Source organism: Pholcus phalangioides, unplaced genomic scaffold, assembly GCF_987345545.1.
Source record: "Pholcus phalangioides strain wild (caught in Gottingen) unplaced genomic scaffold, Ppha-v1.0 ptg000015l_1, whole genome shotgun sequence".
Taxonomy (NCBI): Eukaryota; Metazoa; Arthropoda; class Arachnida; order Araneae; family Pholcidae; genus Pholcus; species Pholcus phalangioides.
This window is the reverse complement of record NW_028301608.1, coordinates 1,256,791-1,272,519: the sequence shown is the minus strand read 5'-3', so window position 1 is coordinate 1,272,519 and position 15,729 is coordinate 1,256,791. Positions and strand designations below refer to the sequence as shown.

The window sequence follows — 15,729 nt, the reverse complement described above, 5'->3', positions numbered from 1 at the left end:
TTGGGCGCTTTCCCTTCTCTGCCAGTTTGAAGTTTTTGCTATAAGGAGAAAATTCACAGCTTTTAAAGTTCGCTGTATGGAACTTTTTGCAATTTGTGCACTGGGGTTTATTGACTCCGCGTACATTCGTACAGTCTCTGGTCGGATGTGGCAGGATACACTTGACACACTTCACCGGTGCCGAGTAGGACGACGAGTGATGCCCCCAGGCCTGGCATCAGAAGCATTGAATGTGCTTTTTGGCTCCTCTTGGGCGATATTTTTCCACTTTAACTCGGAGCATATCCAGGGATTTCATCTCCAGCAGCTTGTCAGACGTCGGGAAGGGGGGGAGCTCTACCTTCCATAAGGGGGGAAGCTTAGCTCCGTCCCTTCTTCGGCGCATCTGCTGTACTCTGATGACTGCATACCCGGCTTCCTGTAAAGAAATGAAAATGTCCTCGTTGGAGGAAAGTGGGTCTAGGCCCTTCACGACGTATGTCGCTGGCTTTTCAGAGTCGAGTTGGAACGAATGAAATTCGATTCCCTTCTCATTGCAGTATCTTGTTACTGCTCTGTGATCATTTTCGTTAGCAGGAACAAGATCACGGGCCAGCTGTCTCCAAGCCCCATTGGCTGTTATGATAGCAGGCGGGATCTTGGATTTTCTGTTCCGCTGCTGCGTTGCGATTGCCCAATCAGACCTTGTGGGCGGGTCCTCAGACGACGCTTCAGGAGAGAGCGTTTCGATTGGCTCGCTGGGAGGAGTCTGCAGTCCATTTGAAGTTGCCACGTTGTCGGCGATCATTGTCGAATTACCCGGTGGCGGGAATGGTACCGGCGAGAAGATGGACCTACTGGTTTCTCCGGCAGCGGTCTCGTTGATTACCGTCTTTTTCGATGGCTAGTACCTTTTCCTTACGATTTCGCATCGGCTAGGATCAGCGATGACAGTGAGGAGGTAACTGCTTTCGATCAGAGTAGTTCTTGCTCCGATTCTTTCTTCTTCGGTCTCCATCGTTTTGACATCCACGAACAGCTGGTAGGTGTCCCTGAAAAGAGAAAATGTCTTGCATGTCCTTTCGGTTGCCTCAGGTTCGAGGATTGCAGCAATTTGCTCGTTGCTAAGCCCAAACATGAGCTGTGCGATTGCTTCCACTAGACCAGCAACTTGATCATCTGGTTTGTTCTCTGCATATTTTCGGGACAGATTCCCTATTCTTTTCCATTGGGCCTCTATCTCCTGGTTGAGTTTCGTATGGAGGTAGTAGCATTTCAGCGTACCGCTCTTCATTTTTCCGGGAGAATCAGGGGTGGTTGGCACGTGCGGGATCGATTATCTGAAATATAAGAAAATGGCGGAGCACAAAAATATGCGACCGCACACTACGAGATGCACGCTCAAAGCCTCGGTGATGCATGTGCAGTTACCAAAATAATGCGAAGGGTTTTTGACCACTTGCCTGATTTGCCCGTGTCTAGCACGGGCATCCTTGCCCCTAGAGGGAGGGAGCTAATTTTTAACGAAAAGCAAAATTTAACTAAATCTTCACAAAAGCTATGGCTTCATGCGACATTCACCTGCAGATAGTGATACTAGATGAGGAGAGTATGGATTACTATTATAGCGGTATTTGGGACTCCGATAGAACAATTACCCCCCAACGCAAAAGATGTGTTCGGGTGAACTATATATAACGTATACATGTTTGTTGATAATATACACGTTTGTTGACATCATCATCGTCCCTTCCACAGACCTTCAAGCCTGTTTCCGCCCATTCCCCCTCCTTCTATAGGGATCAAGATGTTTGGTTGGTCACCCTTGAGGTTTTGCTGTTTAAATTAAAGGCCATTAAGTTTGGGGGGCCCTGTGCCAATAGTTTCTTTTCGCTCAGTTCTTGAATATTAACGTCTAAACATCACGACGTTTTCTGCCATCTATCGGCAGACAAGGAAACGTAATCAAGAAAATTAAACGAATATCCGTTGAATTTTCCGTTTTTAATTTTCTTGCATAATATTATACAACAGCTGCTGCCATCTGATAGTTATAAAAGAAAAAAAAATAGAACTTACATTTAACGTCATCCCTTATGACAGTAAACTCTTAATCGAAGAAAGAAATATTTTTGAGACTACGAAATCATATAGGCCACAGCCGTACAGCTCTCGGATAAAACTATATAGCGGACCGACCATATTTACATCAATAACGTATGTTAATCAAGGAGGTTATAACACATTAAGTTATTCTTCCCTCCATGTATGTTAATTAGGCTGACCATATTTCCTCGAGAGAAATACGGGACATTGAGTTTCTAAATACGGGAAAATACGGGACATTGCCAATTATCGCCAAAACCGAGCAAAGTTGCAAAATATTGTTAAAATTACGGTAAAATCACAATGGCGGGAAATGAAACGTTACTGCAAATTGCAGTGGATTAAAATGAATTTCACGAAAAAAACGTTCACCAAGACAAATGTGGGAGATAAATATTCTCATTCATAGTTGTAATTATCATAATATAGTTTATTAGTTGAAAAATAATTTCAATCTTTGACTTCAATAAAGAATAAAAATTCAAGTAAGCGTCGTGTAAAATACGGGAAAAACCGGGACACTTTCGCGAAAAAGTCGGGACGACCAAAAATACAGAAAATACCGGGACTGTCCCGGGAAATACGGGACGTATGGTCACCCTAATGTTAATAGATTATTTTGTACTCATCAGAGTCGGTAATCTGGCCAATCATTGGCACGTTTTTTTTATTCAACTGGCTCTTTTTAGCGAGAGTTTGTTACATCGATAGTAGCCTGTATCAGCAATATCGTCAGTAAATGTGATTTTCCTTTAGCTTCGAATTCAAAGCGGGCCGCCGTGTTTGTTGACAAAAATTTCGGACGGCTTTGACTAGTGGGGTAAAAATAACCTGTATTCAGAATTTGCTGTCATCTATGGTTTAGAAATAGTACTAGTTGAGAGTTTTTCGTTTGCTTTTTGAGTAATAGATAGCAGCAAAAGCCCTATTTTTTTTTTCTGTTTGTGATTCATTAATGAAATTTTCAAATTCTTAGATAGATGGCAGCAAAAGCCATCATCGACTTCAAATGACATAAGTATACTAGTGACCATATGGAGATTAAATATTTTAGGGGGTGATCCTGGCTAGAAATTTTTCAAGGATCTGGCAACTCTGGCTCAAACTCCAAGTAATGTAAACATTAGTGTATGTGTTTTTGTTGTTTACGCGGGAAAAATGCAGGTCTCGCGACATTGTTCCGTTTCGTTGTGGCGAATTCAAAACTCTTTTCACTGATGAGATAAAAAGTCGTGTTGAAATGTGCGCCGAGAAGCGGAAGCCGGTGCCGCCGTCGGGCCACTTGAAGCGGCAAGCTCACAGGGTTTACATCGAAACAAATTTTCCCAACGCCGTACTTTCGTCCGTCCCCGACGAATACGAAATAATTGCTTTCTCCGAATTGGCCGCTTACGAAGATTACACCAACAAATGCATTCTCGTACGTTGCTTTTGTCAATCAATTTGAATTTTGTACTCTTTGAACATTTCCCCCCCCCCGTAATGGGATTCTAATAATTTTACAGTTTAGGTTGTACTCATGGTCCCCCCCCCCTTCCCAACATCACGGGCTGAGAGGAGTTGCGCCAAATTTGGCGATTTCTTCAAGGTTTTGCTCCCTTGGCGACAGGCTAAGGAGAACAACTGTCGTATGGTCCGCCACTTGGCGATTTTTTGGCGCCACACATTTCTGATGGCCCGACGAAGAGTCGCCAAGGCCGTCAGACACTACGGACGCCGAAAAAAAAACATCAGCGTGCAAAACATAATAGAAACCACCAAGCATAAAAAATAGAAAAAAATATATCAGTTAAAAAAAATTACACCTGGCCCATTTTTTTAATAATAAACAGATCGGGGCATAAGGAATTCCGGGCTTAAATATACTATGTATTAAAACTAAAACCCTTACCCTTTTTTTAATAAACGGATCCGGGCATGAAAAATTCTGTAGGTTCATTTTAAATAATAAACCGATAAGACAGAAGGCATGGCAATGGATGAATAACTAATAAATACAACGAAATAATAAAACGGTATGATACAACCTGAGCAGTAGATAATCCAAATGACTCGAGCTACCGAAGGGAGGAATAATAATCAGAGACGCGCTGGAAATGGAACAACAAAGCTGTATTAAGAGTACCTTTCAAGCGGCTTTTTGGAACAACGTCTGTTTAGAATTTTTGAAAAAAATGTGGTGAACAAAAGAAAAATCCTGTTTGGCAAAGCCAGCGCCAGTCTTGGCAACTTATCGCGAGGAAAAAGTCACCAAAGTCGTGGCGGACCATACTGCATCTGTTCCGAGTCGCCAAGGCGGTGTCTTAGTTCTCATTATCATATTCGTCATTATTGAAATTTATTTAGGCCAAAACCATGTTCGTCATTGGACATCCTTTGTTGGGGAATTTTTCAATTTCTCATGGGTTTACGAAATAACTGCAATAAATGTGAAATTTGCCAATTTTGACGAATAAATGCTAAGATTTGAATTTTTACTACTTTTCTGTGAAATCTCAATAATTTAAATTTTATCGTTAATTCTTCCATGTGTTTCCAAGCTATAATTGGCACCTTAAAAGAATATGAAACTAAATAAGAAAATAAAGGATCTAGTATCAGACTCCACATGTTACATGACTGGGTGATTCATGCTGCATGGGCAGAGATACGGGGTGTGCATTGCCCCCAGCATCGACTGATCTAATGTATATATTTATATATCAATTGACATCATCATCATCGTACCCCCACAGCAATAATGACCGTGGTCCCCCCCCCCAGACTTCCAAGTGTCTCTCCGCGTATGCAATGCTGGGCATATAAAGTAAATCTTGTGAGTGTTTTATTCATTAAAGAATTCAAAGAATTTAATTCTGTTGTGGCCAAGACGAAGATAACTTTTTTTTGATGAGCAGTGCGTATTTAAGCAACCAAAAAGAAACAAAAGTATCACTGTATAAGTCGTGCTTCAAAGGTGTCATTCATCTGAGTAAATATCATATATTGCTGCTTTCCTCAATAAATATGAAGATGGTTACTCCAGCATAAGTTTGACAATGAAATTCTAGATCTTAAAATACGGGTTCATTTGACTTTCATTTCCAAGTTCTATAGCAGAATTATGCTAATCAACAATTTGAAAGGATCAAACTTTCTATTCGCACATGTTTTGTGGAGTAAGTTAGTAGATTTGAAATACTTTGGGCTGTCAAGGGCATTTTAACGAGAAAAAAAATTCACAAATGAGTATAGTAGAGTCTCGCTCATCGGACATAAACTGGCCATCAGATAATACGGAGGTGTTAAGGAAAAGCCTATTAAACATCAAACTATGTTATAATTTTTTACATTACGAACCTAATAATCATGTTTACAGCAAAACAACAGGAAACATTGAGTGAGAAAATGAACTTACAGTTACAGAATATTTTGAAGTTAAATGCAATACTTAAAAAAGTTCAGTCCTGTGATGATTTTAAAAAAAATTGATCGTAGTCTGCTTTCCTGACGGGGGTGCTGTTTCTTCGCTGCCAAATCTCACCATCTTTGCAACATCATTTTGTTGATTCCTGTAGCTTCTACTTGTTGCTCAATGTATTTAACTGCAGTTTTTAGAGCCTTAATTCCGTTGTTATGTGAAATTCTGGAAGCTCAACAGTTGGTGCTTGATCTTTTTTTGCTGTGAGACGTCGGATAATACAGAAGGTCGGATAAACGAGACTATGTTGGAATTGATGAACGGCATAGTATTCTGCTGAAGACACAGCAGCAGAAGAGAATTAAAATAAATTCACTTTACACATGACATCCAACCAGTGCCGTCTTAATGCATAGGTCCGCTGAGCACGGCCCAGAAACTTCAAGTGCAGAGGGGTCTCATGAAAATTAGATCTGGTTTAAATTATTGAGAGTAAGCATTTCTAGCAAGGTGGGCCGCAGAAAAATCATTTTAGCCGAGGGCCTATGAGATATGTTATTTTTTTAATATATTTTATTTATTTTTTAAACTTTATTTTTTGTGAACAAATACAAAATTTTTTACCTGAATTTTTTTGCAAATAAATGCAAAATTTATGATTTTAAAATTTTTTGCAAAATTTTGAATTTTTTTGTGAAATTTACGTATCTGTACTCATCGTAAAAACATTTTTATTCATTCAGACAAAAAAAATTGCACCAAAAAATCCAATCCAGACAAAAAAGCACCTTATTTTTTCGCAGAATTTGACATAATACCTTCAAAAAAATAGTTTCTTACCAAAATGTACCGCTAGTATGGTCTCAAGGAGCAATCGCACCAAGAAATAGGGTTTGCCGGAATAAGAATTCACACACACAAAGCCCAAATGTAATGGGTCTTGTGGCCAATACTTTCTTCATTGGTTCTAGAATTCCTTCTCATGATATTTTAGCTTGCCGAAAAAGAAGTACCAAATTTCTTTTTGTCAGGCATCTTGATTTTCATGATAGCGAAAATGTTTGGTGAGCTAAAAAATTATAGGTTGCCAAGGAGCAACAAACATCTGCAACATCGTGAAGGTGAAAATTTTTACAAACATTTCCGGCTTTGGTATAGGCAATTTTTTTTCAGGGTCAAACACATCCGACAGCCCGAAAAGGCGTCAAGGCCATAACTGACACTACAGACGCCAAAAAAAAAATCATCAGTATAGACAACATAAGAATTATGGAAATCAATAAATGTAATAGTAAAAATATCACTTTCTACACTAGACAATATGAGATATCCACAGATGCTTTTAAATTAACAACTGTCTTTCCTGTTGTATAAATAGATACGTGGAATTGTGTAATATCTATTTACATAATGTGTATGGTTTTTTTCTGTAGGGGGAAATCAAACACGCCTATCCTATATGCGAAAGACCCAAAAATGGACACTTGAGGAAGCTGTTGCTGGTTGATGGTAATGTTGCAGTTGTTTTTATTTTTTGGCATATACAATTCGCGCTTGCTATAACGACCCCACATTATAGGCCTTAATATTTTCATAGGCCTATTGGGACTATCATATCCTTTCAATATAACATCCATTTTTGATAGGACAAGTGGAGTCATTATAAAGTGCGTAGACTGTATATTGTAGAACTTCTTTTGTCCAAAATAAAAAGAGCTGAACTTATTCTGGATGAGAAAAACTCTTGATATTGGGTCATTCTTGTAGGGGATCTGTAAAAGTTCTAAAATAAGGGACTTAAAAGCTAATACTTAACTAAAAATTGTACTAATTTATTAGTCCAACAAAATTAGCTTGCAATTTATTCTCATTCTTTATAGGCTGAATACCTCTATAAGGTGGTCCTTGCCATTAAATACAGATTCAAATTCTATAGAGGAGTGCGTACAAAATACTTGTGCAGTTAAAAGTAGTAGTAGTTCTTTGCCACAACTGTGAATGGGGTGTTTCTATAGATCTTATTGATTGATATAGTCTATATTTTGTCAATTTCCACTTAAAGTTGTTAACAAAATACCGTAGAAGTCTGTTACAACAGCTGAAAATTACAGAAGAAATTTCCATTACAATAGACTTGTCATCATAATTGTCTTTTAGATAATTTTGTTCTGATATTAGCGAATGAACAGGATTCTTTCTCTCCAATTGTGAAATTGATATTTGAATCATTGCAGTTGATTCTCTTAAACATTTTTTTTGCCTAAAATTTCATTTCTCAAAACAATTTAGCCGACTACACAATTGAAATTCTCTATTATTATCTCATTGCTCAATTTCATGGACTCTATAAAATGTTTCCTCTAATACTAACGTATATTCTATGCATGATGTGTCTGGTCATTCCAAAATGACATAAGTTACTATCAAACCCTGACAGAGAAAGATTACTGTTAATTACTACTACTGCTAAACCTCACATGCACCTCGTCCATATTCCTCTGCGAAACTTCTAACGAATTGGTACATGTTGGAATGTCTGTGTTGTAAACCTAACGTAAAGTTGTTTCTGTGTAATGCTTGTTATGTGTAGTGCCATCAATTTTTCTAACTATGAGTGAAGTGTAACAATTGAAGATTTTACCATTGTTGGCTCTCTGTGGTGAGACTTTTTAATGGAGAGATCAGCTCTCACATTCGCCTCAAAGTTGGAAACCACAAAAAACCAACGCCAGCTAACCACCTCTGTGGCGATGGTGGGGTTCAAACACGGGTCCTTGTGATGAGAGTCTGTCACTATGACCACTCAACCAGGCCCGTCATTTAGAGGGGCAGGGGGCCGTTGTTCCCCCCCCCCCCCGGCTTTTGAAAATACACTAAAAATGGTATATACATACATACATTGAGTACATGTGCTTTGCCCCCCCCCCCCCATGGAAAAAGTTAAAATGAAGGTCCTGCACTCAACCACCACGGCAGTTTCTGTTAATCACTTGAAGTAGCAGAAGTTAGTATTATAACGGAAGCTTCATAATTTTGAACTTGCTACAAACTAATATTTAACATTAGCTTTTTGATGATCAATTGTGAATCACTTGTAATAGCGAGATTCTCTAAGACATAGCTTAGTCATTATAATGAACTTTAGCTTTACTTTAACACTTTGAAGTTTTATTTTAACTTTTCACACACATACTTGAACCTTCTGTACTTTGAGTTGTATCCAAACCTTTGTCTTTGTGTTATGTTTTCACTTTATGGGAGTTACAGAAGGAGGGGGGGGGGGCTTCTAAATTGTCATTTGGTTTTAGTTTTGTTCTAATTTGCTAGGTTTACTAGTGACATCATAGAAAATTTAACTTTTGATGGCTAGTAATAGTGCTTGTGTTGCAACCCAACCCTCTCATGGGAAATAAAGAGGAAGCAGACACAATATATGCAAAGCATGGAATTATTTCACCCAAAATCTAACTGTGGATGCCAAAAACTACAATTTTCTTCACTGAAACTTGTGCTAAACAAATTGGAACTGATTTCATGATGCTGAGTTCTTGAACAAGCTGGGCTATCAATTATAAATACAGTCTGCCCTCGGTTTACAAACTTAATTCATTCCTGGAGTCTGTTCATATACCATTTAGCATAAGAATCAATGTAAAATTAATTAATCTGTTCCTATCATCCTGAAGTTTTCTAGTGTGGATTTTTGCAGCAGCTCCTGTGCACAATGTGAAACTAATAGAAATCATCAAAATAATAAGTTACTGAAAGAATAACCACCGTATGAAAGAGACAAAATGGAAACGATGCAGAGGCCATCAAAATGTTTGCCCAAGACAATCTGGCCACAATATCCTCCAAGCCAAATTCATAGTTCTGTAAAATATTTGCTGTTAAGCTTTGTCAATGATAGCAAATGCAATACACAAAGTAAAATATTAAGATAATGTTTTGAGAAGTCATTAAGTGTGTTAGATTTATGCCAAAAATTATTGTAAAAAATTTTTGAAAAAGTGCTCTGATGTACGGATCTTGAAATTTGAAATAAACTGCTGAGATCCACGGAGATCTCAGAGTGAGTGATGGGAGTTGTATTTGGGTGCGGAACACATTATTCAGATTAAATTAAATTTTTCAACCAACTTTTCTTTCAAAAATAAAACATGGCCAAGTGACCACAGACTTCTGAAACATCCTTCCCTCAAGATTCAGTCCTTTTTGTGTGTTCATAAATCAATACTAGTTCTTAAACCAAATTATTCACAAACTGAGCCGTTAGTAAAGTGAGGGTTGACTGTACAGTAGAGCTTCAATTATCCAGATCAGGTGAAACTAGAGCCCATCCAGATAATTGGATAATTGACAAAAAAATTTTATTTCCTAGTAAAAAGAACAAATTTTGTTTTAGTATGTAATGTTGATGAATGACGATGTTTTTACCTGTTTCCATGTGGCCAAGTGTTGCATTTTCTTGCAGGTGAGTAGCTGTAGATGGTCATACTCAGGCGGCTTCTCCATCCGTTTTAGCGCTGTCAAGACAATCAAACACTTCACCAGCTGTTTCTTACGTCCTCAAATGACACTTTCGTCTTTTTTTTTTCTGTCTCTTCTTCCTCTTGCTTTTCACTGCCATTACTTTCATATTTCAGTGTAGCCATTGAAAATGACAAGACTAGTGAATCATCATCTGCTATCGCTGCACTAACACACTTTATCATTCACAGATATTAATTTTTTAAAATAAGGATTTTTCTGATTTCTTTCTTTTTTTTTAAGTGATCCAGATAATTTGAGTTTACTGTACGTCACAGAAGGCATGTCTAAAATTAATTGACCGTGTCATTTTTATAGACGTGGGAATCTCTGGTGGGGAGATTGATTCCTGTAATAACTAGCACAGAACTTTGTCCATAAGGACCTATGCTAGTTAACCATACCAGCTAACTTACTGCAGAATGACTAAGTTGAATGAAATGTTTTTTAACTGTATGTTAAAAATTAATTTCATAGATGTAAATAAATTAAACCATTAGTGTCATTGCAGCTTTTCAGCCAAATGCAGCTGGTGGAAATGAACCTGTATTGACTGTGTTTCTTTTTGATTCCCTCGCTGAAGCTTCTGCCAAGCATGGTAAAGGGGTAGGTGTTGTTTGTTGGATTAATTATTTCATTCATTTGCACATGTCTTTTTATATAAAACTATGCTGCATTTAAAAAGTATTTTATTGTTAGTGTTTTCCGCTAAAGCACCTCATATTGTTGCTTTTTCAGCCTCAAACTTATTTATATGGTATGGACAAACCGAATCCCGGGTTATTGGTACAGCCATCCCAAATCATAATATAATTAATTTGCTTTGTCAATGCACCAGTAATCAGTACATCTAAGATGTAATTTTCCAGGCAGTCAGGTATTTAACCCTATAAGAGGCATTAGCGAGATATCTTGCCTCTTATTTTAGTATTGACAAGCTCAGGATATTTCATTTAAAAAAAAGATATGTCCACATAATATTATGTCCCTAATAGCAGCTAGTCATCCTTGCTGCTGACAGGAAGGGTGGGGGGGGGAGAGAAAGGCATTGACTCTACTCATCGGGCCATGCTGTTTTTAGAAGGTTTCTTGTAAATTTTTAAGTCTGTTTTCAAAGGATTTGACTCAAGATCAGAGCCTTTCAAAGGGTTTTAATTGATCAAAATCAAAATACAGTTGAACCCCAATTTAAGGAATCAGTTAAGGGGCCATTCAAGTATTACGCAAGCAAATTTTTAGCCATTTTTCCCCCCTTGTCAGCAAAATTTCTTCATCAACTCTGCCCCTCTGAATCCTAATGCATATTGGTGGGATCAGAGACGTACACGGGAGGGCATAGGGGAATTTGTGCCCTCCCCCCACCCCCCGACAATCAAAAATTACTTTTTTTAATTGAAATTTCCGGAAAAAATACCTTTATATGTTATTATAATCAATTTATGTTAATAATCAATGTTATTTGAAGGCTATAAACACTCTAAATTTATCTTTAATAAATTCATTGCGACCCACCCTCTAAGCCATATAATGATAAATTGCATAAACGCCCTTGGACTAAATATGGCCCTGGGAAAATTATTATTGTTTGAATTGAAGAAAATCATTATATCTAGGTTGTGATTAACACAAATAATGCACAGAAACTTTAAAAAAAACTGCCTTAAGTCAAGAAATTCATTTAATCAGAGTTTGTTGTATTGGGGTGCAGCTGCATTCATAAGCATAATCATAGACAAACAGTTATGAGCAATCGCTGGCTTATAACTATGATTGGTTCCAACAGGTTAGTTATACGTCTACAGTTTCATTGTTTGCATTTATATTATTCTTTTTTTATTTTATTTATTTAGTTTTGTCATTGAAAGGGTGTTCTGTATAATTTAAATTATATGTTGTTTTATTTGAAAATTTACAACTTGGTATTTGAGAAATGAATAGGCTTATGGTGTTTTGGCTGACATCTGACTCCAAGTTGAACTACACTGATTACACAACATTTAATATAAAGGTTATAATTAATATAGATAGGCCTATACAGAGGTATGAGAGTGGAATCAAGTAGCTTCGACTTTTTCGTAATCTGGAGCTTAGCTGCTGGACTTTCACACACACATAATACAGCACTTCTATATCTGTGAATAGTTATCTGGTCATGTGATCATCTCGTATTTTAGCACAGTATGTACTGAGCTTCTTTCACAACACCAGAGCATGTTGGTTTGATTTGAACCAATAGTGAGATGTACTGATACTGATGCCAAGGCACTGCTCATACTATAATTCTTATCATTCTATTTTGTTACTGTCGGACTTGTAATTTTTAACAATAACAAGTAAATTGTAAATAGGCAACTACACTTACAGCGATACCTCAAATTAGTAATTTGTTTTCAAAAAAGTTGCAAGTTGAGGTAAATTTTCTCGCTAATATATTGTTAAAATGATGAACCAACTAAGTTTCTCATCCAAATCTGATGGGCATAATCTGTTAAGTTTAACTATCATAGTGTACAGAGTGAAATCTTGATATAACAATACTCTGAGACCAAGAAAAAACATCATTGTAGATGGATTATCTTTATATTGAAAGGTGGTGGTTTGACATTAGATTATAGGCATTTCCAAATAAGACTTGAAAAATATTGCTGTCAAAGATTTGCTGTTATATCAAAGTATCATTATAGTGAGGTTTCACTGCATTAATTTCTACCAACTCTAAATCACTCGCATAAAAAAAATTGGGATGGCCAAATGGCAGGAAAATGTCCATAAATTATGGTTGCCCTTATTTTTTCTTATCTATTTTTGTGTCTCTAATGTGACTTTCATGGGAAAACATTACTTTTTAAGAATGTGACATCAAAAGCATTCAAGCTCTGTGCAAAGAATCATTTTTAGGCTGAGACGATGTAAGTGTGGGTGACATAAGTTGAGTTATGACTGTACTTGGAAAAATCACATTATTGTTAAACCTGCTTATAACAAAGTTAAAGCCGTTAACACTGTTCAAAATATTTTTCTGTTCAACAGTACTTAAGTTTTTGTGCTTGTATTGATTTCTCATGTGGTTTTGTGTATTTGAGAAAATTGGTTTTTAATATATCTAGAGCATGTTGGCTTTGAGTAATTTCCATGTGGAAGAGCTTGTTTTTATGGATCCCGAGGATGATTTTGAAGTTCTCAATGTTCAGGTTCTTGCTATGGTCTCTCCATCAGGAGAAGAGGGTCCACAAGTTTGGGTAAGACAACAATCGCAAATTTTCATTCACAATGATTTACTTACTTTGTGAAATTAATAAAAACCATTTTTTCCTCCGATTTTCACCTTTGACAGATTCCAAGCATTTCAAATGCTTAATTACAATTATGTCTCCATGTAACAAAGTCACTTCATTACTTGAAAAAGTAGAGAAATAATGTTTAACCTAGAATAAATTAATGAGAACAAATGATGTTCCAGCAAAAATTTTGTTGTATTAAAAAATATATTGTCTTATAAAGACTGTATTCCTTTCTATTGATCTCAGTTCATGCATGTTTTATGAAGAATATATTTTTTAGTAACAGAAGTTTGATTTTCTTCCAGTTTGCTCAGCAAAAGTTTTTCAGCAATGGAAAGGAAATTCTGAAAAATGTGAGTAGTTTTTCTCAGCATTCAGTCATGATGAATTGGTGTTGAACAAAAAAATGTAACACCTTATTAGATCATCCGAAAAGTTTTCAGTGTTTTTACAATTTTTTCAGCTTTTTTTTTTGTGTCTTTTTCCTCATATTAAAATGAACTTCTTATGGCAACCTGGAAGTCTGAAATGTACAGGGATACAAGAGCTGTGCCGAAACGGTTCTCTTGCTACATGGTGTGCCAAATCCATGCACATTTGCACCAATTCTTGTTTGTGGTTCGCGGAGGTATCGCTAATGCAATGTAGTGTATCAAATAGCCTGGATTTAGGAAAAAGAAGCATGTGAAAATTTTGTTCACAGGACTCGTTCTTTCCGAGACAACGGAAAAAGGGTACGGAGGGGGAACTTAAGTTTTTTTTCACTTCTAGCCATCTACCACAATCGCGTTATCTAATTACCTTGGAAAGTGGTTCTACTACCTTGAAGTATGAAGTCCTGTACTGTTATTGGTATAACCCGCAGGCTATCAAAGTCCCTGAATGAATATGCCAAATTTTCCTATTTCAGAGACAGTTTTTTATCCTGCGGGTTATATACTCTGAGAATAACTGTAATTTCAGGGCTACCAACCTGCATTCAAAGACAACATATCTACGGCATAAATTTCCTTTATTTCCCACAATGCGCCTTTGTGAAGAATCGAAAATGATATTAGTTTACTCGTTCAAATTACTAAACTTTTTCAGAGATCGTTGGGAAAAAATGGTATCTGTAAAAATTCCAGCTAAAATATCCATAGTTTTGTCATCTAGCCACTAAGCGGCCGTGTGGTTATCGTCTGCAGTTGCTGATTGTGACAATTTTACATCGCAAAAATCCAGATTTGGCGAACAGGGGCGGCTCAAGGAAAAAATGTCTACCCATGCGGAACCTATTTTTGGTACTACTGGCCACATTTTTTGGTCGACAAAGCTTTCCCCCCCCCCTTTCAACTCCATTTTGACACCCCTCCTAGAGCGGCACCCAATATGGCTGCACGGTCTGCCCCTGCATTGATGGGGGAGGAGCATGCTCTTAACAATAGTCAAAGGAAGGAGTTTGTACTAGGAGCATGTGCTTATTTTACATAACTTCTGTGAGATACCTTTTTTATATTAATGTCCTACCTTTCCAAAACATGTTTTTGGAGAGAATGAAATGTTCGCACCCTCTTCTTGCTTTTCACACTCCCTCTCGTGCATTACTGGGATGGTACATTACTCCCTCAGGTATTGCTTGGATGTTGTTTAACATTGTATCACCAACAGAACTATGGATTATGTGCAATGAATAGATTGCACTGCAATGCAAAGAATTACAAGAAGGGAAATCAGTTCAGAGAACAGGTAGATAGATATTGGGCAGACATATTCAAACTGCAACCTTGAAAGCAGCCCAAAGTTCAAAATTTTGGCAGTTTTGGTGAAGGTTTTTTTATCTTCAGCACATGGTAATGCAGACAGTGAAAGAGAGTTCAGTGTTAACAAAAGTCTGTTCGAACAGTGAAAAATCTGTCCATCCATTGCATTAATGGAATAAGTCACAAAATCTTATGTTCAAGGGCATGAAAAATGTGAAAAAAATTGAGATGCGGAAGGAACTTCTGAAAGCGACTCATGATTTGTATATAAAATAGTGTAACAGACTTCATGCTGAGAAAACAGTGGGAAAAGGAAAAATTTTAATCTATCAACATGCTATTATGTTGAGAAATTGTTTAAGTAAATAAAGTATTTTTTTATATTTTACTCGTTTTTTCCATTTGGCTTTTAAATTTTATCATTTCTTTAAATTCTGTGTGAAGCTAACTTTTTTTCACGAAAATCCTTATTATATTCTGCACTCAGGGCTCCCACTTGTCCTACTTTCTTGGTTTCGTTCTACTTTTTGATTTTTTGTCCTATTTTTTCTACGAAATCGTATCAACAAATTTGTGTAATTGGTTTTTAAATTGAGCAGTAAATCATTGATATATTGCCAAATATTAAAAATGTTGTAGTTTGCAATTAATGATTCTGCCAAAGCAGAAATTGTATCATTTTCAGAGTTAT

At 36.9% G+C, this 15,729-nt stretch overlaps 1 protein-coding gene across 4 annotated transcripts in view; it reads left to right on the top strand.

Moving 5' to 3' along the window:
- Nucleotides 1–3,212: 3,212 nt before the first annotated feature.
- The window catches only part of LOC149075207 (uncharacterized), a 49,422-nt gene continuing 36,905 nt past the window's right edge, over nt 3,213–15,729 (top strand). For 3 of the 4 annotated variants that reach the window (XM_089242488.1, XM_089242487.1, XM_089242489.1), the window contains exons 1-5: nt 3,213–3,505; nt 6,919–6,994; nt 10,527–10,621; nt 13,123–13,254; nt 13,602–13,649. In XM_089242488.1, the coding sequence (XP_089098614.1) occupies nt 3,326–3,505; nt 6,919–6,994; nt 10,527–10,621; nt 13,123–13,254; nt 13,602–13,649 (531 nt within the window). In that variant the 5' untranslated portion in view covers nt 3,213–3,325. Of the gene's footprint in view, nt 3,506–6,918; nt 6,995–10,526; nt 10,622–13,122; nt 13,255–13,601; nt 13,650–15,729 lie in introns of those variants that run through there. The other variant, XM_089242490.1, reaches the window with a different exon arrangement.